The sequence below is a fragment of the Mauremys reevesii genome, linkage group 4 (assembly GCF_016161935.1).
Source record: "Mauremys reevesii isolate NIE-2019 linkage group 4, ASM1616193v1, whole genome shotgun sequence".
Taxonomy (NCBI): Eukaryota; Metazoa; Chordata; order Testudines; family Geoemydidae; genus Mauremys; species Mauremys reevesii.
This window is the reverse complement of record NC_052626.1, coordinates 30,239,395-30,266,838: the sequence shown is the minus strand read 5'-3', so window position 1 is coordinate 30,266,838 and position 27,444 is coordinate 30,239,395. Positions and strand designations below refer to the sequence as shown.

Sequence of the window (27,444 nt, the reverse complement as noted above, 5' to 3'; positions counted from 1 at the left end):
CAACAACAATTTGGTTAGACAGATGTGCTGTTCTTACTAACAGTGAAGAAATGTACCAACAGAGACTGCCTTTGTAAACTCAACCCAGCCCTCCAAATACTTTTAAATTATCTCTTTTTTTGCCATGTGCCCAGTGGAAATGGATTCTCCAGGGCCTATGGAAAAGTAGAGAACTGAGAAGACTCTGACATTTTTGGAAAAATGCAGAGGAGTTTTTTCAGCACAGCTTTTCTTGTTACATCTCTGCATTGCTTTGTGATGATCTTCCCCACCCTTACTCACAGTTACCTAAATCAACCACTGAGATGTTTATGCTGTTTTAAAGAGACAATAACAGATACTCTTGGGCAAACTCGGCTCAGCAGGGCAACAGCTATGGTCTCTGATACTTACACCAAGCACCAAAGTGCTTGAATTCTGACTCGGGGCCAAATCCTGGTTCCTGCACACAGCTCATGTACTTGGGTTGTGCACAAGGGAACTACATGGGGATCATCACATACCAGGGCATGGTGCAGAACACACACACAACCCCATGCATAAGATTAACCCAGTGCATCCATAATATCACAGATCACTCGCTAGCCCCAACTCCCCACCTAAAGAGGTATGCTGAGGAGTCACACAGAAAGTGCGTAGGCTTCCTGAATGGCCTATCTGTGACATCTTCTACCCCAGGAGGCAGAATTACTCAATTTCCACTGAACATAGGGTTTTCTGAGGCCCTTACTAAACCAGAGAATTTAGCACTATGCCTTTTCCTTCCCAGGTCTCTAGGAGAATAGGAGTTACAGGAACCTGCTCTAGAATTAAAGGCGCAGGGGACTTGATAACTTCATATCACCCCCAGGTGAGTTACACAGCAGCTTTTAGCAGCAGTTAAAAAAGCAGCCATGCAATCCTCCAGTACAACTGCTAGACAGGAGGAGGAGATGAGAAATAAATTCCAAGGAAAATGAGCAGGAAAATCCCATTCTCCTTCCAGCTGAGGTGGAGTGACACTGAAGTCCCATTTTGGAGAACCGATGGGCAAACAGCCTGTGCTGAGAGGGGAAAAAAGCAGGGAGAGAGTGTAACAAGAACATTAAAAACACATTTGGTCATGTCTCTGACTTAGATGAATTGGCCTAAAATTAAAGCCCATGTCAGTGCCTGTGACTACTGACTGAGGGGAATGGGTGGGGGAAGTGGTAGAGTTTGCACCTTTGCTGTTGCTGCTGTTTGGTAGGGATTGGTTTTTCACATTGTAGGGCACTGCAGACACAGAGATTGACTCTCTGCAGCTGACAGAGAGAAGAGCTCTGAATCTGCTGAAACAGCGCTGGTTTCAGACTCATATGTTTGCTTGTGTCCAAGATTTTCCAGTGGGTTCACTGCTCTGTTTCTTGATGTTATTGTTACTGAGCTCCTGCTCTCTAGTAATGTAAGCGCCTTAGGTCAGGATTGTGACCATGTGGAAAGCACATGTTGCTGGTATGTCATATTTTTATGAACTAGAACATACAAAAGAGGCTGCTTTCATGGTGGCAGTCAGTAACATGGATGCCAGTCATATGGCATTGCCATTTTGTTGCATGTGGGAGTCTTTTTGCCAAGCATACTATTGGCACTTAACAAATAAGAAAGATGTTAGTTTTCCACATAGGTCAAGGTTGAGCTCTGTATTTGACAAAGACTCTCAGTGATGTCAGTTCAGCTCTGTACCACCATATGCACACACCAGAATCCTAAATTGTCCAAAATGATGGAAGATTTTGAACACAGAAGAAAATATGAAAATTATGGAATTTGGGAGACCCATGATAACAATCCAACTTTAATTATCATCAAAACATTGGGGAGACAGAAAGAGACCAGAATTCTGACTAAAATGAATTTGATTAATCAGATGGACACTGATTTTCCAGAATCACTGTAGAGCAGTGGTTTTCAAACTTTTTTTCTGGGGACCCAGTTGAAAAAAATTGTTGATGCCTGTGATCCAACGGAGTTGAGGATGAGGGGTTTGGGGTGTGGGAGTGGCTCTGGGTTTGTGGGGGGCTCAGTGCTGGGGGTTAGGATGCGTAAGGTGCAGGCTCTGGGGTGGGGCCAGGGATGAGGGGTTTGGGATGCAGGAAGGGGTTTCAGGTTTGTGAAAAGGGATTGGGGCATTGGGTTGGGGCACAGACTTACCTCTGGTGGCTCCCGGTCAGCGGCAGACCACACTGCACCCCTGAAGTGGCCAGCAGCATGTTTGGCTCCTGGGCAGACGCGAGTGACTCTTGCCCGCAGACATCGCCCTTCCCCCCTCCCCCCCCCCCGCAGTTCCCATGGCTGGTTGCCAGCCAATGTGCATGCAGAGCCGATGCTCTGGGCAGGAGCAGAGCGCGGAGCCCTGTGGCCCCCCCCTCCCCCCCCCGCTGGCTGCTTCTGGGGCACAGCGTGGTGTCAGAAAAAGTAGGCACTAGCCTTCCTTAGCTGGGCAGCACCATCGACAGGACTTTTAACGTCCCGTCAGTGGTGCTGACCAGAGCAAGGTAACCCAGCGCCTTACATGCCACGACCCGCTACTGGGTAGCAACCCATTGTTTGAAAAACACTACTCTAGAGAATGTATATCAACACTCCAGAAGAACATACCTAAACACTGGCCTTCTAAGAGCCAATAGCCCTCAGTGCAGGAGCAGGTGTATCCTCCTTCAGTGTTTATACAGATCTGGGTGGGGTTACACTGGTGTGACTCGGAAGCACATTCATCAATATCTGAAATACAGAAATGTACCATCAAAGCTTTATATAATTATTAAAACAAATGGTGATTTTTTTTTAATTGTATGGACACTTGAAATATATCAGAGGATGAATCTGAGAAGAAATCAAAGAAAGTTGAACATACTCAATGTTTGAGGCATTGCACAGAAATTCATAGAAAACTCCAAGTTTCGAGGTGCTGAAGTCAGTGGGGAAGGTACTCCACACCTCTCAGAAGGTGCTCAGATCCCTGCAGGATCAATCCCATAAAGTGATTGTTTCCTAGAGTTGATCAAAAAAATGGAATTTCCATCGCACCAGACATTTTTGGTGGCTCCATTGCAAAGACTAATATCAACGTACCCAAAACAAAACATTTCATTTCAATTTCCCTGATTTCTTGTTGAAAATTTCAGTGAAACCCTATTTTCCAAGAGGAAGAAGAGCTCTGTGTATGCTTGAAAGCATCTCTCTCTCACCAACAGAAGTTGGTCCAATAAAAGGTATTACTTTACTCACTTGTCTTTCTAATAGGAAAATGTTTCACTCAAAAAACATTAACTAGCCTTATTGATTTCAATGCATTTGGCATTTTATTACCACTTTCTTTGGGGTTATTTGTTTGTTTGCAAATAATTCGATATTCATATAAACTGAGATACTGTAACCTAATTGATTAAAAAATTGCATTATTGGAACCCTCAAGTTGACCCCAACACCTTGGCTGCTGGTGCTCCCCAATCCATTCTCTGCAATGCCTCAACACTTTGGGAATTCTAGCAGATCATAGAAAATGAACGTCTCCACATCCACCAGGGCCTTAACAATGTCCCTCACTGCCACTTGAAGTCCCGAAGCCCTTTTGGATTCATGTGTTTAACCTTCACCAATGCAATTGCAACTCTGAAGTTTGGAAAGTCAAATAGAGTTCACAAGAAGTTACAAACACCTAGTGCAGAAGATCCCTGGCTTTGATTTTCTGTGAAGCTCATGGACAACCCTAAACCACATCTGCACAAACCATGGCAGATGCAGATACTTGCTGCACAAATGGAAAATTAAAGACTCTCCAGTGTGCAACTGCGGTCACCCAGAACAGACCATGGAACATATAACAACTCAATGCCTGATTCACAAATATGAAGGCAGCATCACAGCGATACCCTCCGCTAATCTTGACGCAATTATCTGGCATAACCATCTGAACGTAAAATTATAGTTGTTGCTCTACATCAGCATACAAAGAAGATTGATTAAAAATGCCTTTCAGAGTCATAAGTTCAATTTGAATCCCTCCTTGTCTGATATCTTTCCTAGTGTTTCTGGCATTGCGTTTGGCTCTAGGGATCAGAAATGGAATAGTCAGATGATAAATGGTGACATTCTTTCAGCCAACTGAGATATCTATGTTTTATTGATGATTTTTAAATTATTCTTGATTCCATCATACTGTGCGCTGGCCTTTGCTGCGTTATCATGTCATCATATTGGTGCTACTCCCTCAAACCCTCCCTTGCTGTTTTGTTAACCCCAACTTTATTGTGTCATGACTGAAATCTGCTTGTAAGCTGGGGATCACACTTTCCACAACTATCATATGTTATTTGTCTTAGTATATTGAGAACCCTTGGGGTAGGGCTTGTATATTCCCCTGCATGTAGACTGCACATTGTGGGTACCAGCCAAATACAGATAATTATGGTAATGTGTTTTTCGTCAAAATGCATTCAGTTTTTTACTTCCGCTTTTTATTTTAAAGGCAGGAACGTGGGACCCTAGCAGCCATGACTGCTGCTGCCCACAGTAAGTTCTTGGCAGGGCTTGGCCCTGCGCCTCACAAAAGGCTGCATTCAGGCCATGCCCTCGTTCCATGCTCACAACTCCCAGTGCCATTAATGGCAGAGGCACTGTGTGGTCCAAAGTGCGGCCAGGAGGAGGATCTCAAGGTATTATGTGGTGCAAATAGTGTTTGAAGAGTATTTGTTATATCCTTGGGGGCAATAGTTTAGGAAGAAATCACTGGAGACACAGAGAGCTGTAAACCTTGAAGCAGCCATTTTATTGCCACTCACAGAACTAACCAACAGCCAGCCAAAACTGGCTGGGCTATTCCCTAATAATCTAACTCAGTTGCCATAGCAACACAAAATTCTGTTACCACGACAACCAAATACACAACAATATTGACCTTCCTTCACTGTTTTCTCTTCATTCTTTATGCACAGTAGCTCCCCTACCCCTCTACACTCAGGTTCTTGAAGCAGGTATAAGACTTACCTTCACCTAAAGCAGCGGGCTGCTCTGAAATCAGCTCTGTTCTATGCGTTGGTCTTGTGAGGACATTGCTAAAGAGTTACATGGGCTGTACCTACTTCTAGAAATGAAGGCATCACTGCTGTTGTCTCCACTACCTACTGGGAAGAGTCCTTAGCTTACTTTCAAACCATAGTCTTCCGCCGGGGTAGAGGAGACAATTCAACCTCTGTTTCCATTTGAAAGCAAAATTTGGACAGTGAGGGCCATGAGCAATGCTTCTGCCACCTTAGGAAAACTGGCCAATTTCCACTTCTACTAGTGTGCAGTCACCCACCCAAAACATTTTGCTGCCCCTTATATTTTGCTACCCATGGGGGGGGGGGGGGTCACCTGATTGACTTGCATGGTAAGGCTGGCCTTGCACACAGAAGGCAGGTATGAACTGCAGGGGGCAGCAACATAATGGGCCATGGAAATTGTATACATTATGTGCAGCTTCATAGGCCTGGATTAGGCCTTAATATAAACATTCAACTTTACGTTCCACCTCACTGGCTGGCTTCCTCCAGGGCAAGCCCCACCGATGATGCACATTTAAAACTTTGAAAGCCCCAGTCAGTGGAATAAAATAAATATTATTTGGCAAGTTGCCTTCTCAGTTCAAATACATAGAGTAATTCCAGTATAATATGTAATGATAGATGACAGTTATACCCTGGGAAAAATATCTGCCCAGGAATTTGGTAACCGTTGCCTATATCTTTGAAAGAAGATGTATACATTATGTGCAGCTTCATAGGCCTGGATTAGGCCTTAATATAAACATTCAACTTTACGGTCCACCTCACTGGCTGGCTTCCTCCAGGGCAAGCCCCACCGATGATGCACATTTAAAACTTTGAAAGCCCCAGTCAGTGGAATAAAATAAATACCGGTATTATTTGGCAAGTTGCCTTCTCAGTTCAAATACATAGAGTAATTCCAGTATAATATGTAATGCTCATGTCTGCCAGTACGTATTTACATGGCGTTGGCTTGTTAAGTGATAGATGACAGTTATACCCTGGGAAAAATATCTGCCCAGGAATTTGGTAACCGTTGCCTATATCCTTGAAAGAAGATGGGGCAGGGAGATGGCAGGGGCAGAGGGACTGGCAGCACTGCAGCACACCTGTTAGCACAGAGGCACAGGGAGTGAGAACGCCATATCATCTCTCACATTGGTGCTCTGATAAAGATGAAGTTAAACATTTAATAGGGAAAAAGCAAACCAACCGGGGCAAAAACTACCTATAAAACATAGTGACCCATAGACAGGTTGCCCATACTGAATACATTGGACTTAAATACCTGCAGGAAAAATACATTCAACCACGCCAAGGACATTCTTTGGCATCCTTTGGTACCGTGGAAAATTAAAAGTAAAAGTCATATAACTAGCGCATTCTGTGAAAGTCACTTCCTTTTCTAGTTGGAGAGCATGTTATTTCTATCCCATTCTCAATACAAGGGCAAAGGGCTAGGTGCGTGCTCCCTGGGCTTTTTCCTGTTATCTCCACACATCATGATGTATATAGAATCAATAATACTTAACACTTTGCTAGTGATTTTCCTTTCAAGATACTTCACAAAGTATGACCTAATTAATGAGGGGATGGTGAGTTTTGTCGTTAAGCCACTGGACTGGGACTTGAGAACATGAACTTAATACTCTGCTTTAGTGCAGTCCCCTTGTTATTTTGGTCAACTTATTTAGGTCCCATCCTCAAAGGTAATTGGGCATCTAATGTGCATTTATTTCAATGGACCTTAGATGCCTAAATACCTTTGAGGATCTGAGCCTGAATCTCTCTGGGCTTCACTTCCCATTTGTAAAGTGAGGCTAATAATATTTCTTCTCACACACAACTTGTCTCTCTTGTTTGTTTACACTGCAAGCTCTTTAGGGCAGGAATTCTCTCCCCCTCTATTCAGCACCTGTGCACAATGAGGTTTGCTTTTGAATGGCCCCTCTAAGTGATACTGTAATACTAATTATAGTGATAATCCTCATAGAACCCTGTAAGATGGATAAACATTACTATCCCCATTTTACAAATGGAAAAATTTAGGCCGAACAGTTCAGGACTCAGAAGTTCCTTGCTCTCAATCCTTTCGCTTAGACCGCACTGTCTCTCATGTGTATCAAAAAATGCAGGAGCTGATTTCCTAAGATATGGTAAGTGGCAATGCAAGTGATGCATCAGAACGCAGGATCGAACTGTAAATGAGGATCCACAGCTATTATGCGTCAAGTTCCCCTCCAAAAGTTCAGTGAAGTTCAAAGGCTCTCTACCAGCGTAACTATTGCTTGTTCTGTGCTACACACAGTATTTATATCCCATCCACATGGAATACCTGAGTTCAAGTCTCTGAGCCAAATCAGGCAGTGCAGGGATTTGAAAACAGGTCTCACATTTCAGGTCAGTGCCTTATCCACCAGGATTTGGGTGGGGTGGGTGTCTCTGGTTTTTCACAAGAAAGGACTGACCTGGCTTAGGTGCCTGACTCCAGGAGAACTCTGACCAGAGACAGGCACCTAAAGCCCAGATCATGGAAGTTAGGTGTCTAAGTCCCTTTGTGGATCTGGACCTTAAATACTGCCTCAATCCTCTGCATTTTACTCCTGGATCAGCTTAGGCAGCTCTCTACTCAATGTGTGCTGGTTTCTGAGAATCTCTTTCTTAGGCACCTAACTCTCCCCATGCATTGTCTAGGGGAGCTTGGGCACATAAGTCAGGGCCAGGGATTACACTGGGCAGCAACGTCTCTAAAGAGTTGGGTGGTGAGACACTGAGCGTTGCAGTGCTTAAGTCCCCTTTGTGAATCTAGGCCCGGGGCTGCTGTGGGGATTGGTACCTTGGAAATCAACATTATAGTATAATGAATAAAATGTTGTATTTACATCCATAATTCAAATGAACATTAACTCACTGGGTTTTTATTTAAAAAAGCAATGCATGCAAACATGTAAAAATATATATGTTGTAAATATAAAAAGGAAAACATAGCAATCAAACAGGATGCTGCTACCATCCCTCCCTAATGATGCTACTCCTCAACAGAATGCATGCATGATTATTTTCATTTCTATGGCCTCGCGTGCACAAAGAACACAGGATTGGGTCCAGGATCACTTGTAACAACAATATAACAAGACACAACAGCATAGAGAGAAAACCCCTGATAAAAGAGTTCGGAAGAATAGGATAATGTCAGTTTAGCATTATACAAAATCAATGTAGCCCATATTAAATGGATTAAAAACTAGTTAACTGACAGATCTCAAAATAATTGTAAATGATGAATCATCAGCCAGTGGGAGTGTTTCTTGTGGGGCCCTGCACAGCTCTGTTCTCGGTGCAGTGTTATTTAACAACTTTATTAATGATCTGGAAGAAAATATTAAATCATTGGTAAAAGGCCAATGACACAAATTGGTGTAGTAGTAATAATGGTAGGGCCAAGTCAGTTATACAGACTGCTTGGTAAGCTGAGCTCGTGGAACAACTCGTGTTAACACAGACATATGCAATTGCGGTCATACATCTAAGAACAAAGAACCTATGTCATTCCCACAAGATGGGAGACAATATCCTGGAATGCAATGACACTGTAATAGATCTGCTATAGCTCAGTCACAAACCAGGGGCTTGATGTAGAAATTATTGGTGATGTTCTACAGTTTGTGCGATGCAGGAGGTCAGACTAGATTATCATAATGGTCCCTTCTGATTTAAAATTCATAAATCAATTACCATGAGAGAGGCATATTATCTACCTAGGTACCCAGGAGCCCCACCACCACTATATCTGAGCTCCTCTGGAGTAGTCAGAAATAGACATAACAATCACCCTCTCTTTCTTCCTTCTAAGCCTGGAAAACTTTGAAAAATCAGAAAATGCTGATAATATTGTTATTCTAGAAGGTGTTAATGGCTTCCCTCAATCATACACCTGGTTAAAGCCAATGGATATTCTAAGCACCCTTCTTTCAGGCTAACGGGAAGGAGCAATTAAACCCCTTATTGGAATGAGGTAGCTGGAGACAATAGAAGCTACTGCCATAGGCAATTGGCAGCATGGCAAATCCTCAGCATGCAGAACAGACAGAACAGACTGGAAGTTAAGGACTTATCAGGGGAGAATGTTATTTTTCAAATTTCATTTGATTTTGAGTTTGGCCATGTGCCAACAGGCTTTACCACAATATTAAAAGTGCCACAAACCAAGGTAATTCTTGTCTAAACATCATGGCCTTTTGGTTCATTTGTAAGCAAAGAATTGGTACTGGACAGAAGCCAATGGAGGAGGAAAAATCCTTGAGAATTATTCTCTGAAAATACTAGCTTCAGGCTCAGACAGCTGTGTCCTCATTACTGTTAATTGAAAAGAGCTATGCATGTTGAGCAACATTCCCCTCTAAGTATGTACACAACGAGCCACCTATTGATTTGTTTCTGCAGTGGTGATGGTTGGAAAATGCCTACAATCCCAACTCAAATAAGAACTGGTTTAAGATCAGATTTGGCACGTATTGGTTTAAAGTCACTGAGCCACATTTGCTTGGAATTCCTAGCCACAGTCTACCTAAAAGTGCTACTGGCCAAACGGGATCTAAACCTTCTCAAATCCTCAGCAGGGCTCAGTCATGTAGTCAGAAGTAGATCCCTGGAACTAGTTACAAACACTGTACCTAGCGAATTGTTTTAGCAAGTGTTGTACGTGTGTGAGAAAGTTAGAAAGCAGGAGAGGCCATCATGAGAGGCACTGAAATGGAACAGTGATATGGAGGGATTTGGAGATCCCCATTTCATATCATACAGCAATGGGATAATATCAATGCCCTTTTACTAGAAGCATGTCCCAAGACACTGAAATAATTAATATTGTGGTTGTTTGTGCAACTCTGGATTCCAACTGCAACCTCTTTCAGCTACCATTGCTGATGCAATAGAAACTGGGAGTATTCTATCCAAGTACTTATCTGGCTCACATCACTATAATATTCAGTGCGGACCTAGGAGTCCTGGGGAGAAATACTTATATAAGTGTCATACATTATAACACAAAATTGACATTGTATTTATTCAGCTGAATAAATACAATTTGCTGCTGATGAAGTTGCTGGTGTTTGTTCTACGGCGTTCAGGGAAACAGGACTTTGTGCACAATCTTTGTAAATGAACAGGGCTGCGCCCAAGAAACATCTGCTAATGGAAACAGCTTATTAAGGCCCTGAATATTGTCTAAACTGGTCAGGTCAAAGGGACAACAGCAACAATTTTTAATGAAAAATTCTGGTTCTGAGAGAGGGCCAATTTTGGAAGAAAAAAAATCTTTTCATACAAAAAATGATTAGCTCCTCTGCTGATGTTTGTTTTAGAGAGAGAAAGAGTGTGTAAGTGTGTGTGACTAGATGTGGCCCAGTCATCCGAGTGGGGATGCCCTGCATAGCAGTGGATGTATGTTATAGAGAAGACAAGTGCAGACTGACTTTCCCTTCTTCTAGATGTTTTGATTTAGGGGTGTTTTACTTTTCCTCTCCCTTCCCCCCCCGGCTCCCACCATTAAACCAACATGGCTATGGGAGCTTACACAGGTTCTAGGGAAGCATCTTCCAATGTTCTTGCAACACGTTGAGGGGCTGCAGGTTCCCAGCATCATTTCCCACCTCCCTAACTAACAGAACTGGTTTGGTAATTTAAAACACTGGCAGCTCACTTTTAGAACAATAAATAGAACGAATGTCTTCTTATTGTTTATAGGAATAATCACAAGCCAGGACTAAACAGACGAGCTCTGGGACATGAGTATTGGTTCCAAGATTATTTGGAACAAAGCTCTTTCCCTAAATGTCTCCACCATTCCTTTTTGGACACTGAGAAAATAATTTCCTTGGTAGTAGATTTTTACACAGTGAAATCACATGTTTTCTCAGAAGGTTTTTTTCTCATGATAATTACAGTTGATAAGAAAGGGGAAAATAACAATGCCACATTCCTAAAGTGCAGACTGAAGCCAACTTCAAACTGCTGCTGTGTGGGGTCAGTGCTATTTTCCAAGGACAGCCAGCCCAGCTGAGACTGGAAACTATCCAAGACCAACTCCCTATACACCTGTTTAATTGCAAATTTCAGGGTCTGAGAACTGGCCCTTGACGGTTGAATTCATTTTAGCTCTGCATCCCATTTACGTTATAGTAACAGTTGATTGCTAGGGCTAACACAGTTCTATAGATAGATGGGCAGCCTGAGTTTGGACACTGAATATTGGTAATCATTAATGTGTAGCACTGCTCCTACTGGCTAATATAAGAACTGCTTGACTGTGTGTCCTAGGCTCAATATCTCTGAGAGCTAATGGAGAGTCTCCTTTAGCTAGCACCCTTTCAGCACTGCAGAAATGATGATGATAATAAGCAATAGCTCAATGGGTGAGAGGCTGTGTTTTCTGCCCTGCTGCTGGCGTTCCTTATATTACAATGGTGCTTCGAGGTCCCAACCAGGCTAGGGCCCATCGTGTACAAATGCATGACGAGAGGCAGTCCTTGCTCACCAAAAAGCTCACACTTGTGCAGTTCTGTGTCGCCACAGATTTGTTATATCAAAATCAGAAATTATTTGAACCCCATGTTGTCCGGGAAGATTTTTGTCTAAATAAGAGTATGTAATAAACTGGCTAGAGCGCAGGCATGCCATTAGTCTGGAGTAGATGGAATCAGAATAGCCTCTCTGTGTGTTATAGCTCAAGTGCTAGTGGCCTAGTTTTGGAGCACAAGGATCTTAGTTATTTCCCTGCTCCCCCGGTGAAGTTCTGAGTAGCCACAATGTGACAGAACAGTAGGGAGCAGGATGTCCTGTGGCGGTGGGGAACATTTATTATAATATTCAGTGTACCAATCCCATTAAATTAATTAGCAGAAAATTTGCATCTCCATCTTTTCATCTTCATCAGCAACAAATTGTATTTATTCAGCTGAATAAATACATCAATTTTGTGTCATAATGTCTGACACTTACATAAGTATATCACCGCAGGACTCCAAGGTCTGTACTGAATACTACAGTGATGGGAGCCAGATGAGTGCTTGGAAAGAATACTCCCAGCTGTTGTGAAGTTATTTACTGAACGACAGTTTCTATTGCATCAGCAATGGTAGCTGAAAGAGGTTGCAGCTGGAATCCAAAGTTGCACAGACAACCACAATATTAATTATTTCAGTGTCTTGGGACATACTTCTAGCAAAAGGGCATATTATTCCATTGCTGCATGGTATGAAATATGGGTCTGAACACACAGAAAGACCAACCCATATAGAAAAGTCCTATAGAACTCAACAGAAAAATGTTAACTTTCCTATAGCTTTTAATTATAGCTTTACTATTTAATTCTATAGCATGGTTTTAAAAGAACCTATCGAAACCTCTGTTAAATATATAGGATGTTAGAGTAATATGTATAAAACCCGTTTACATTTCCATAGAATCCTATTGGCTTAATCACCTATTGAATTCTATAAGACTTTTCCATTAGGGACTAGGACATGAGAAAAGGGTGTGTGTGTGCGGGTGGGGGAGAGGCGGAGAGAACAGATTTGCTATTACTGCTCTCAAGCCCCAGGGAGCCTGGAGAAATCACTAGCACAAACAGTCCAGCCAACTGATTTAGCCAATTGGTGGTCAGTTTACATTTCCTCTAATGAGTGAACTTCTTGACCGCACATTTTAACTGAATCATTAAGAGCTCCTTTTCCAAGAGTTCCTTTGGCAGGCTAAAGATGATAGAGGCTGTTGATAGATCACAATAGCCAGTGGAAAGAGGAGTAGACATTTTTAAGTACAGTTTATCAGAAGAAACCAACCCAAAGGAGATATTAAATAGAAATTAAGGTAGTCAAGAAAACAGATGTGTGCAAATATCAAGTTGCAAGTAATGATAATGGTATCTTTCACCGTGATGGACCCTGCCACTGAAATGCAGCCACCTCTGGGGAGAAATGTGCCAGCTGTTTTAAACATTGTGCAGGAATACTACCTAGCCATTTAGCTAGATATTAAATGAGTGATTCCATTAAAAATGCAAGAGAAACTTCAGGTATGCAGGATGTAATTACCCACATTGGGAATTCAGTCTGGATGTTGAGGCTACTTTCCCAGAAAGTGCCATGGGGTCTTTATTGTCCACAAGAGATCAGGACCTCAGGTACAGATGCAAATAACAGAGGCCACTGTAATGCTGGAAGTTCCCGCTAACACAGTGGTCCTCAAATTGTGGGGTTCTCCCCCTAGGGGAGCGCAGACAAACATTTGGGGGGACATGGCAGGGCCCAGGCCTTAGCCTTGGCCTCTGGACCCAGCTCTGTTTCTGGACATGGTCCCACTTCTGGCCAAGGCCACGGCTCCAACCGTGGCCCCAGCCCCAGCTTTGGAGCCTGGCTCCACCTCCGTTCCCAGCCCTGGCTCTGGCCCCGGCCCCAGCTCCGGCTCCAGCTCCTGGGGCCAGGGCATGGTCAGACTCCATTACAAGTAAGGGGGCAGAGCACAATAGAAAAAGTTTTAGGACCACTGCTCTAACACCATGCTGAGAATTGGCTGTGTGATACCTAATCACAAACTTACTTCTCCCAATACTTTGGTTTTAGTTGGAGATATCCCATTCAAGGACTGACGAGATCCAAAGTTATGTAGTTATGAGATGTAAAAGGTTCCCAGCCCAAGGTGCTATGGCTGTAGATAGCTTCATCACACCCCTGCTCTGTGCAAGCTACATTCATCTACACTGAAGGTTGCAATGTTTTGTCTTCCTTTGGCAATCTGATACCGCTTGCCCTGAACCCAGCTGATAAAACCTCCCTCACTCAGTTAGCATTTCGCAGGGTTCTGAAAGGGATAAATAGCAGGCAATTCTTTCAGGAAAGAAGGAAAATAACATAGCAGCACCCACTGTGTGTTTGCAGGGAGGGTGGCGAGACATGCTCACTTCTGACTGGGAAGCAGCAGTTCAAATTGTCTGCAGTGCTGGCCAGTTCTAGGTAGCCTAGTGATTAGATCCTTCTGGATCAAAGTTTGAGCTTCAGCCTCCACCAGTAATGCTCCAGGCCTGCAAGCACTCGGAGTTTTACAAGAGCTGTGTACTCATTCTCAGAAAGAGTGGGCCTTGCATATCCCTCTGCCAGCTGCTTTAGGAGCAGACTTGATGGGCTCCTAAAAGAGGGTGTTATCCACTCCTGCTTGGTTGGAAGATTGTGATGCTTGGGCTTGTGGAAGTTAAGGACTTATCAGGGGAGAATGTTATTTTTCAAATTTCATTTGATTTTGAGTTTGGCCATGTGCCAACAGGCTTTACCACAATATTAAAAGCGCCACAAACCAAGGTAATTCTTGTCTAAACATCATGGCCTTTTGGTTCATTTGTAAGCAAAGAATTGGTACTGTACAGAAGCCAATGGAGGAGAAAAAATCCTTGAGAATTATTCTCTGAAAATACTAGCTTCAGGCTCAGACAGCTGTGTCCTCATTACTGTTAATTGAAAAGAGCTATGCATGTTGAGCAACATTCCCCTCTAAGTATGTACACAACGAGCCACCTATTGATTTGTTTCTGCAGTGGTGATGGTTGGAAAATGCCTACAATTCCAACTCAAATAAGAACTGGTTTAAGATCAGATTTGGCACGTATTGGTTTAAAGTCACTGAGCCACATTTGCTTGGAATTCCTAGCCACAGTCTACCTAAAAGTGCTACTGGCCAAACGGGATCTAAACCTTCTCAAATGAATGAAAACTGAATGTATACGGAGTTATTATCTTGTTTTAATTTGTTGTGATGAGGATGTGTAGAGCTGATTATACCCTCCTTCCCCAATCTCAGAATAGGGATCCCGTGGAAGAGAGACATTTCATTTCAGTTGTTTTCCCCCGTCTACTGAATTCTCTTTAAATGGATAAATTCAAACAAAAACCCTCAAGACTTTTGGACTGGCAAGAACTGGCAGATGCTCCCAGCCTCCAGCAGCAAAGAGAGGGTATATTACACCAACTTCCAAGGCTGCTTCTTTCTCACCCAGCAGCCAGCCTGGTACAACACAGTGGTGCTGAGGAGGCTGCCAAATTTTGCATGGTAATGGAGCTCCTGTCAGGGGTGCTGGAACAATTTTTGTAGTGGGGTGCAGAGAGCCATTGAACCAAACTGTAAACCCTGTACATGATGGAAACCATGTCAAGCCATGGGGTGCGGACACCTCCCCACACACACCTCCATAGTTCTAGCACCTATGGCTCTCATCAGTGCAACGAGGTAGGCAGGGGCGGCTCTAGGAATTTGGCCACCCCAAGCACGGCGGCATGCCGCAGGGGGCACGCTGCCGATCGCCGGTCCCGCAGCTCGGGGGGGACCTCTTGCAGACGTGCCTGTGGAGGGTGCACTGGTCCCGCGGCTCCGGTGGAGCAGCCGCAGGCATGCTTGCGGGAGGTCCACTGGCGCCGCGGGACCAGTGGACCTCCCGCAGGCATGACTGCGGGAGGTCCACCGGAGCCACGGGACCAGCGCACCCTCCGCAGTCATGGCTGCGGGAGGTCCACCGGAGCCGCGGGACCAGTAGACCCACCCCAGTCATGCCTGCGGGAGGTCCACTGGTCCCGCGGCGCCGGTGGACCTCCCACAGGCATGACTGCGGAAGGTCCGCCAGAGCTGCCTGCCGCCCTCCCGGCAAAATGCCGCCCCAAGCGTGTGCTTGGCGCGCTGGGGTCTGGAGCCGTCCCTGGAGGTAGGGGACAGGGTTCAAAGTGCAGCACATGAAATGATTGCTTAATTAAGCTTCGCTTAGGTCAGTTTGGACCAGCTTAAAATCCCACAACATAGATGACTCAAAAAAGAAAGGATCAGATCCTCTTCCCCTGTTCTGGTGCTGGTGTAAAATGAATCTGTTGAACATGAGGGCCTTGGTGATCCTCTCACTCAGTATAAATCAGAAATTACTTCACTGAAGACAACATAGCTCTGCTGCTGTAAACCAGCATAATCAAAAGGAGACCCAAGCTCTTCATTTCAGGTTATTGTTAATACTTCACTTTCCTGTGTAACCATCTATCCGGCGACAGTTTAGAAACAGGAAGTGACAGTGAAGTAGGAAAGTGCATTCTCCAGTTTTCAGATCAGGAATCTGAGGCACAGATGGGTTAAGTGATTTACCCAAGGTCACACAGTAAGTCTGTGTCAGAGATGGAGAGACTCCAGCTCTCCAGACTCCCCTTACTGAGCTTTAATCACTGCACCAATACACTGACTTTTCACCTTCAGAAACCTGAGGTCAAAGCCGATCAATTGCAAAGCTTTATTCCTACCAAACTAAAATAGGTAATTGTGATTCATCTACCCATCCAAGCCCAAGCACATTTATTTTTATTTAAAAAAATCCTTTACATTTACATGCAGATTAGGTGCCATCTTTGTGACCAATGTGGCTCTCAGTATCACATACTTTGGGCAGCCCCTGTGTAATTTATTGTTAAAGGTAAATCTTTAGCAGGATTGGGGCCCCATTATGCTGGGTTCTGTAAAAATAATGATCAAGAACAAGTTCAATGGGCAAAATACAAGACAGAAACCTGAGCATGCAGGTGCTGACCTATCAAACCACTCAAGCATGTGAATAGCTTTAATAAAGGTGAATATTTTTTCCCAAGAATGTTTATGAAAGATGCCCAAAATTCAGAAATTTCCAACCCATTCTAAATGTTAAGCACAAAAGTTAGTCAATGAGGCTACTCACTTGCCTAAATGTGTTAATATATTTTGCTGGATTGGGGCTCCATATCCTAATTCTACAACTACTTCTCCTTGTACATTATAAATTGGTACATCAACCAAATTATTTTTACATAAGTAGGTGGTGGGGTGCTTAGAGCACAGAAAACCTTACACAATGCAAGTGTAAGAAAGGACTATGGCTGACATTTGTTTCCATTCTGATGTGGAACAAAAAGTTAAATACCAACATTTTTGGGGAACCAAGAGTCTGAAAAATGTTGATTCTGAAATGTCCACATTCTATTTCAGATCAGTTCAACATTTATTTCCACAATTTGTAGTATGGTGGCCTCCAGCCCACATTCTCTTCTATTGGCTGGGCTCCCCAACTGGACTACATCTCCCATGATGCAGTTCAGCCGAAGGGGCCGCACGGTGCATCACAGGAGATGTAGTTCAGCCAGGGAGCCTGGCCCCTGGGGGAGTATAGGAGCATAAGGCACATGACTGCAGCTCAGGAAGACTCAGATTAATGTCAAACCGACCCAAGCCAAAATGTTTTAATTAGACAAGAGGAAATGTTTTGACTCAGGCTGACCTGACCTGAAACAAAACATTTAGATTTTCCTGCAGAAAATTTCAATTCTGCAGAAAATACATTTTCAGTTAAAAAGAATTGACAGACAATTCCTGATCAGCTCTAGTTTGGAAGTACTTGTTGACTAGGCCATTTAGTATTATTTCTGAAGCAAACTATTTCTCTGGCTCTCCATCAGGCAGGCTGTAATTCTAGACTAGCACATGTTCCATCATTATATGAGCCTGCCATTGTCAAAACCAAACTGCATTTTTCCTTTGTCTTAGCACTTTGTTTATTAACCTCTTTGAGCTATAAGGGCTTTTGTCATAGTTATTCATGTAAAAAAGCCACCACATGCTGGGAATGCAACATCTTCAGTGCAAAAGAGTTCGTAATAATTCCTTTAACACAGACACATTTCAATATTTTTATTTCATCTTCAATTATACTGTGCAGATAACACTAACCTCAAAGTCCACCTACACTTCAGAGGAGTAAACGGACCAATGACAGCCCAAGTGTTTCTGATATGGTTTTATATCCTGAGAAATCTTATTTTATTTTAATGTTTTAACTGACTGCGTCTATTATTGGTTTGGGTGATAGATGGGGAAACTGTCCGTATTGGGTTTCTAATTCAAGAAATTGAAATACAGGTATGTGTGTTTACATTTGTTTACCGGTGAGCATGCTCTCTGTGCTTTCCTGTAACTGTCCCTTTGAATCACAAATAAATGGCTGTAAAATACCTTTTCTTTTTGAGTGTGGGATCGATTAGTTGGATTAGTTTGTCTTATGCAGAGAACACTCTAGATGAAAGCTATTATCCATTGAAATAGATTGATTATGCATGTATAGAGAGTAAAGTGTGAAACTTCTGACACTATACAAAAATCAGTTATAATGGATTGTGAAAGATCCACTACTCTAATGAATTCATCCTATTCAATAGCAATACTTAGGGATGGTCTGCAGTACTGAGTTAGCTCAGCTTAACTACCTCGCTCAGGTCTGTGAAAAATGTCACGCCCTGTGTGATATCATTAATTTGACCTAAACACTGATAGGTCACCACAGTGGTTCTCAAACTTATTTGATTGTGCCCTCCTTCTTTATGTCTGTAGTAGTTTATGCCCTCCTTCCCGCCACACAAGTACGTACATCGATTAAAACAAATCAACATGCATCTCACTAAATATTAAAAACAGCAAGGCATTGATTCAAACAGAGCCAATGATCCACTGCAGTAAGAGCACAAGCAAAACTGTGTTTGTGGCTGATTCTTACAATTAAATGTGCACACCGCATCGTAGCAAACGGATTACTGTACAGATGGCAACGACTTTGTATAATGCTATGCAAGCTTAACAGAAATCCGTCAAAATACGCAGCACCATCTAGAGTCAAGTACACAGCGCCATCCAAGGACCTAATATGTCTGGAGCAATGAGCTTTGATACTTATTCATTGTTGTGGGTAAAATGTGCACGGCATGGTTCCCCCTCAAAAAAGCTTCTCACCCACCCCACCCCATTTGAGACCCTCTGGATCGATAGACAAATTCTTCCATCGACCTAGCTACTGCGTCTCAGAGAGTTGGACTTACTACAGAAATGGATGAGCCCCTATCCTTGAATTAGGTTTTTATAACGCAAACTTTTAATCACCATACTAGAGCACAGGAACTTTCAAATCCACTCCCCGTCAACCCCTTTATTCCTCTGAGGCAGAGGTAGGCAACCTAGGGCACACATGCCGAAGGTGGCACGCAAGCGGATTTTCAGTGGCACTCACACTGGGGGCTCTGCATTTTAATTTAATTTTAAATGAAGTTTCTTAAACATTTTAAAAACCTTATTTACCTTGCATACAACAATAGTTTAGTTATAGACTTATAGAAAGAGACCTTCTAAAAATGTTACAATGTATTTCTGGCACGCGAAACCTTAAATTAGAGTGAATAAATGAAGACTCGGCACACCACTTCTGAAAGGTTGCTGACCCCTGTCTGAGGTGTTTTTAGGACTGTCTTGAACAGTGATAGCTAAGACAAAATGGCTAACACAGGGTTTCTCAAACAGGGGTCGCCGCTTGTGTAGGGAAAGCCCCTGGCGGGCCAGCCCGGTGTGTTTACCTGCCCCGTCCGCAGGTCCGGCCAATCATGGCTCCCACTGGCCACGGATCACTGCTCCGGGCCAATAGGAGCTGCTGGAAGCGGCGCAGGCCGAGGAACGTACTGGCCGCCACTTCAGCAGCTCCCATTGGCCCGGAGCAGCGATCCGCGACCAGTGGGAGCTGCAATCGGCCAGACCTGCGAACGGGGCAGGTAATCACACCAGGCCAGCCCGCCAGGGGCTTTCCCTACACAAGCGGCGACCCCTGTTTGAGAAACCCTGGGCTAAACATGTTTTGAAGCCCTAGCTCCACTGAAATCAATGGCAAAACTTCCATTGCTCTTCAGTGGGGCCAGGATTTCACTCCTACTGTAGACAGGGCAGTTTGCCATTTTAACACCTTTTAGCTGGTTTAAGTGAACCCTAGGTTTCAGAACCTTTGTCCTACTGTGGACAAACTCTCTGTACCTCAATTCATCCCTCGATAGAAAGAGAAAACACTACCCTCTTAATCCCACAGGAGTTGTAAGGCCTATTTTGCAAATATTTATAAAGCACTTTGAGATGAAAAGTGCAATATAAGTGCTAAGTATTGTCATCATTGTATTTTGTCTTTCATTCAAAGATCTCAAAGAGACTCCAAACAGGAGTTTGAGATTTTAATAGATTTCAGCTTGGGGATGTTCCATGATAACTTCAGGACATGTCAATTTCATATCACCTCCAGAACTGAAATGCATTTCACATGTTCTGCTTGGTCATTGGTGCAGGATCTTTGAAACCTGGGGCACAGATTTACATTTACAAGGTTTTCTACAATCCACTTATATGTTTACATGTCAAAGTTGTCTGGCTTCAAATTTAGCCTGAGACTTTCAGAATTGCCATGGGGATTTGGACATCCAATCCCCATCCATTTTAATGGGAACTGGGCATCAAACTCCTTAGGTTTTCCACCCTAAAAATCTGTCTTATGTTTTAAAATTACTCCTGATAACACTTTGACAACAACACTGCACATATAGCACCTTCATTCTGAGAAGCTCAAAGCCCTTTGAAAATATAAATGGGCCAATTTCTGAAGTCTTTACTCAGACAAACAATTCATTTACTTTAACAAGAGTTTTACTTGATAAGGGCAAAGTATGAATGGAATAATTGTTCTGGTATTTAGCTTCACAAAACTACACCACCAAATGCAAAGGACCGCAATCGGCTACTGGGTTAAAGTCCCAGCTGCAATGCTCAGTGATCCACCAGCAGCATATGCTGGGTTTATTACTGGGCTCATCCCCACGCATAAATTAGCATAGCCTCGAAGCTGCTCTAAAATATGCCCAGCTGCAAAGATTGCCAGGGAGATGTTACAACAGCTGAGGATTGCCAGAGTCTACAGTGCTCCAAGAACATCTCATTCCCTCTGACCCAGCTCCTACATTAGAGGCTGTGAGGAGTGGACTCTACAGCACATTGGGATTTCTCTTACACTAGAATACTCCTTAGTTAGCCACTTAAGCCAGCTTTAACTCTGGTTTGTTCCACCAGGGTGGCAGAAATCTGATTTAATGTGGACCATAATCTGGCCCAATAATCATAATTTTAAATTCTTTAAATGTGGATGCTATAAAACCTTATTGTGTGCTATGAACCTTTTCTCCGAAGTCTCAGATTAAAAAAAAATAATTAAAACAACATTGTCCCTATGCTTCTCCATTACCATCAGTGGTTGGAAGTACTCCCTGTTCTGTGATGTGAAACCTCAGTACATGCAATAGAATTTTTTGCTGCTATGTGATATTGTAACTTGCCATGCACCCCAAGACTCCGCTTGGCCTTACTGCCTTCTGGAGGTGGCAGAAGCTTGCTTTCAATGGGGGTGGGTGGGAAAAAGGGCTGAGATGTATATTTGGGGTGCAGGCCCTGGCAGGGAGCAGAGGATAACAGGGGAGGTAATGGAGGGAGCTGGGAGGAAGATAGGGCAGTGGGGAATCTGGGGGACCTGGGGTAACTCCCCACAAAGCTCCACCTCCCTATTACCTGTGCCCAGCTCCTGCTCCCCACAGGGGCTCTGCTGTCTCTACTGTCTGCTTCCCAGCTCCCAATGTCACCCGGCTTTGGCTCCATCCTGGGCACCCGGCAGCTCCAGACCTTGTGCTTCCCTCCCCAGTCCTGGCTGCAGTGTCTCCAGCTTCATCCACACTGACCCACTACTGAGCACCTCTGCATGTGCCCAGCCCACTTAGAAGATGCTCTGCAGCAACAGGGAGGGAACGGAGCTGCCTGGCCCAGGACCAGCTCCCCTCATTGGGTGCCCAATTCCTACTTGCTCCATCCCCAGCCCAACACACAGGGGCAGAAACATAGTTCAGCTCCTAAAATATTTCCAAATGGGGGTGCTAGCCCCCACCTCCAGCCCTGGTTCTGCCCTCCAGCTGCCTCCTACTCTTTCTTCCATTAAATAGATGTGGTTTTGGATTCTCCTTCCCTCCCCTACATATATTTGTCCAGGTTGAATTTACTTTTGTTAATTTCTTGCCCATAGGAAGGAAAGTCTATAACCTCTTTATAGGTATGTCTGCACTGCATTTTAAAACCCATGGCAGCAAGTCTCAGAGCCCAGGGCTACAGACTCAGGTTTGCTGAGCTTGCACTATGGCACCAGAAACAGCTGTGTAGATGTTTGGGCTCATGCTGGAGCTGGGACTTGGAAGCCAAGGGATGGGGCAGAGGCTTCAGAGCCCCAGCTCCAGTCCAAGCCACATTACACAGCTGTTTTTAGCGCCATAGTGCAAGCTCAAGCCTGTAAACCCGAGCTCTGAGACTCACTACTGCAGGTTCTAATCTGCTGTGTAGATGTGTCCTAAGTCTCTCTGGGTTATTCCCCTGCCCACAGTGTAGTTCACAAAATCTTCCCATTTAGTGTTATCTGCAGATATAGGACGTGAGCCAATGCCAAGGGAAAGACTCCTATTGACTTAACAAGCACTGTATTGGACCCATAGTTAATGCATTGTTAACCCCTTCGGCAGCTACTTGCATGGAACTTGGAGAGGGGAACATAGAGTGCAGAAGGGAAGAGTTTGGATGAGGCACTTGGATGCCAGTCCTTGTGCCCATGGCTAGAATGCTAGTTGTCACTGCAGCATCTCTGTAAATGCTTGTTAATACAGAGCCAGTTCAGTTTTAGAAATATGGAATCCTCTAAGGTTATTATCCAGAACACAACACATGAAACATGGTGGCAGTGGGTGGTGTGAGACTCGTCAGCAGGGAGTGTGAAAAACAGGCAAACAAAGCATCAACTAGAAGCAGAGCAAATAGGCATGGAGGGACAGCCCACCAGGTAGGCTGAAAGTCCAGACAATAAACCTTGCACAAGCATGGAAACAGTGGAAATAAGAGCTGAGTCTGTATAAACAGTTGTCTGTAGGGGGATAAAGATGAGAAAATGAGGTAACGTTTTTTTGTCAATAATAATGCCCAAAACACTGGAACAGCTGAGAAAGGTGCTTGAGTATTGGGATCCCAGATTGTTGAGAGAATCCTAATCCTAGAGAAATGCCCTCATATAGTAAGGGCAGCTGAACTGTTCAGGGAAAGGATCAACATGATAACAGCTATTAGTGTGGAACAAGTACACAAGCTCAAGCTAGAGGAACCCAGGAGGCAGAACAGAGATAGACCAACTGGGAATGAGGACATCATAGTCCAGTGTATCGGGGTGTATGCTGTGGAATGCAACATGAACGGCAGAATGAAAAACATCCTGCCTGTGGTCAAGGATGCAAGGTGTTTGGTAAACAACCACTTTATAGCCCAATGCTGCAACTACCCCAGGAAGAAAAAAAAACCAACAGCACACATTATGACTGACGCTGTAGAAACTTTCAGTGAAGAGGAGGCTATCTGCTGTGTGACTTTAGCAGATCCAAAGACTCTCAAATATACACACACTGTAGAAGATGACCACCAGCCATTCAAATGCCATATTTGCAGCTATGTGCTATTAGATCAATGATTAATATGATTCCCTCTGGATTGTAGAGCCAGCTGCAAATAATCCCAGCAACAGTGATACAGAGCAATATTAGACGGGAGGAATATGACCATGGGCTGAGGATGGCCAATAAAACCATTCTGAAGCCAGTGAACACTCTTTTTCAGATCATTAAAGATGATATTTAATAAGACCAGACTTGATAATGGTCCCTGCAGCACCCCTAGAAACCTCTATCTACTCAGGTCATTGCCAGGTATCATCATCCTTCGTTTATAGCCCTTCAGCAAGCTTTCAACCCATGTGACAGAGTTTATGTTCAAGCTAATTTGAATTAGTATTTCATAGTACTGTATCAAATGCACTACCTAATTCATCTATGGTGTAACTCCATTGGCTTCAGTGGAGTTATAGCAGGAATGAATTTGGCCCATTTTATATTAAATTATCTATCCCTCTTCTTCAGTACCATAGGCCCTATCTGTCTATCTGGTAGATATGGTCCTCATTACAACAGGATCTGAGTGTCTTACAATCTTTATTGTATTTAACCTCACAACACCTGTGTGAGGTAGGGAACTCTTATCCCCATTACACAGCTGGGGTGACTGAGGCATGGACCAAGATTGTCAGAAATGGCTAGTGACTTGGGGGTGCCTAAATTGGGACACCTTCCAAGGGCCCGATTTTTCAGAAGTTCTGAGCATCTGCCCTCCAAAAATCTGGCCCCTTTAAGGTGTTAGTGTTGGACACAAACTGAGGCACCCAAAAATCATTGGTGACATCTGAACATCTTTGTCTAAATGACATGCCCAAGGTAACACAGGAAGTCTATGGCAGAACAGGGATTTGACTCTCTCTCTCCTAGGTCCTAGGCTAGTGCCTTAACCACCGGACAGTCCTTCCTCCATGTGCAATTGTACTCGCTTACATGACAGGAAAGCAAGAATGAGTAGGACTTCTGGGTTTGACCCATTGTTCCTGTTCGGCAGCCCCTTCAGCTCACGGCTGGAATACTAATTGGTATTCTACTGAACAGAGCTGGGACAGTATAGATCTCATGCATGTGCTAGTAAATTTATTTTCTTTAAAACATTCTCACACTTCTTAAATAATAAAGTGGGAAACCAGTGAACTGATGGATGAAAAGTTTAGAGCATATTAATCTCCACACAATTTAAGGCATCTCTTATTTTTCTGCATTGCAGCTTCCTCATGGCCTCTTAAGTCCTAGGGACAAAACACAAGAGCAACGCCAGCACGTTTACTCTGCCTATACAGTCTGGCACAGCACATGGCTGAGCTGGACGATTTACATTTGTGAAAGAGCCAATTCATATTTTAATATATTTTGGCCAAACATCTCGATCGTGACATATAACTATGGCCAATTTCAGCCTGGAGCCAAATGGAGAGAAACGAAGCTGACCCAAGAAATATAAGGCAGGAGCCAAGAATAACAATGACTTTTATGTCATCAAGAATCCTGCCATCTCTAGGCACTCCAGACACTGCAGACACAGCCTTATGCAGGGCTAAGCACTGCATTGATACTACAGTGAAAATGAATAAGGCTTCCAGTATGTTTCAGACTACAGTAACCCACGTTATGCTGCCGAAGGGTAGAGAGACAGAGAGAGAGAATTGTTCAGGAAACATGGAAGCCCTCAGGTCTCAATGGAATGTTATGTATGGACTGTTGGCCAGAGTCAAGTTAGAAAATGGAGAGAGGAACAAGTCTCAGACTTGATGGATTGGAGAAGAAAGACTCAGGCAGATCTTCCAAGATCAAGTCATGACTTCAAGAAAAAGAAATGCTGTAATTGGTTGGCCAGAATGACCTGTTCATTCTTTTACTTTAAGAGCTAGCCCATAAAGTGGTGCTCATTTAATCCACTCCCAGCGCAGACAGAATTAATTGGCACATTCTGACTTTAACTGATTTGGCCCTATTGCAATCTCTGGAAGTGAGAGAAAAGTAAGACATACTGAAAGCAAACAGCCTTGCAGTCCCTCATATTAAATTAGGGATCCACAAAGAGTGTAAGGAATCAATTAGAGATTAACAATGTGGGTCAAATCCTGCCCTGGCTGACGCAGTGCACAATGTGTCCTCTGCTGCAGGAAAAGACATGGTGGGCTGGGACATCAAGACGCTACTCCTCTCAATTGAGCCTGGTGTAACCTCCCACTGGCCAGTCCTTGCTGCCAATTGCAGCATACAAGCTGCTCCGCTGGGAGTCTAAAGATAGGTGACCCCTGACTCACAGACCATGCTCACTTGAGCCGTGGCATGCAAGCCAACATATTAGCCAGCACTGTGCAGAGGTTATCCCTTGCAGCACTGTGGAGAGGATCTGATCTGCAGTTCCCTGAGCTGTCTGCACCTGATATGTCAATGCATCATACAGCAAGGTGACTCTGGAGCTTGCAAAGTGAGAACAGAGAGTAGCGAAGAATAACAGATTCTAAGGAGATTAAGAGTTCTCAGTTATGGGGATGTGAACCTGGCTGTGACAGGATCCCAATTTACACAGGGAAGTGCTCATGCCCAACTGCCCCATATATGCTTACAAAGCTGTGCCTGAATGCAGGGTCCCGTGCTGTATGCTGTGGGGTGACACCTTCCCTTTCAACCAGTTGCCCACACTCTCCTTTGTTTCATTGTCCTGTTCCTCAGCAGGTTCAGAAAGCAGCTCTAGCACCCACAACCAGCTCCCCACCAACATACTGAAAAACCCCCAAAACTTTTAGTCACCCACCCAATAAGCAGCTAAAGAAATTACTATAAACAGATGCAACTCAGCAATCATAGGGAGCAGCTCCAAGTAACCTAGCGAAGGGTCCCATTGTTATAACTGGGTCAACCAATTTACTTGAAGTGTGACCTCAATTTTAAAAAAATATATGGAAGGTCATTAGCTGTGACAATAACTTAGAGTAACAAATGTTGATGGAACGTAAGTCAAGCTGCTTTCAATAATGAATGTTATAACCCGGTGCAAGAGAATCAGTCAGAAAGACTAAATTAGTCCAAACCAAAAAGGCCACATTGACATGATTCAAGGGCTGCTGAAATCATGCTTGGTAAAAACAGATGTGGAACTGGAAATTAATGGCCCAGAATTGATATGTCAGATATTAGCCCTAACTGGAGGACAAAATAGTGAGTAGTTGAACTATTTCTCCCATCACATCCTTTTTGGGTCCTTAAAGAGATTTGTGGAGAAAACGAAGGAAGAACAAATGGAGGCTACTTAAGAAAGCTTCACCATCTTGGCTGCCACCTCCACCATCACCCCAGGCCTTTGTCACCCTAATCCTGAGAGATGCCCTCACCAGACTGGGCCAGAGAGAGAGAGACCCAGATTGACATACCACTTCTACTGGCCCCAGCTGAATCCCAACCATCTCCTGGGATAAAAATGGGATCAGACTTTAACAGCAGCAGCAATAGTTCCAGACCATCACTGTCAGTAAGACTTATTCATGCTGCAGAAGGAGAACAGCCCTGAACTTTGGGATGCTTCAGCTCTGTATCCGAGCCGGGACATGTGGCTTAGGCCCATGATTCGATTAAACTAACTCAGATAGACTCACTGGGACAAATTTGGCTCCAAGATTCTGAAATCCTATTGAAGCCAACAGGAATCATACACCCATATCTGAGTGTGGAATTTGGCACTCTGTCATCAAGATTCTCTTTAGCTGAAACAAGTTAATCTGTGGTTCCGCTGCTGGTGAGTTTATTTTATTGTCTCATCACACATCAGTACAATTAGTCAGTAAGGCACTGATATGCAGGATGATATACTCTTGTTTACTATTACACTTCACCATCCCCAGACGGCCAGCTCTTTTTTTGCAGCGTGTTCCAGAGATGCCAGTTTTCTTAGTGACATGAAGCTTTCTTGGCTCGCTCATTATATTTCTTGGTTCAGAGTTGCTTCTTCCTATATAAGCAGTAACCTTCACACA

General features: G+C 43.8%; 1 protein-coding gene across 3 annotated transcripts in view; it reads right to left on the bottom strand.

Moving 5' to 3' along the window:
- FBLN5 (fibulin 5) overlaps positions 1–27,444 on the bottom strand; it is a 74,856-nt gene that overhangs the window by 19,212 nt on the left and 28,200 nt on the right. For all 3 annotated transcript variants that reach the window (XM_039537136.1, XM_039537138.1, XM_039537137.1), the window contains one exon: positions 2,620–2,742. In XM_039537136.1, the coding sequence (XP_039393070.1) occupies positions 2,620–2,742 (123 nt within the window). The remainder of the gene's footprint in view (positions 1–2,619; positions 2,743–27,444) is intronic.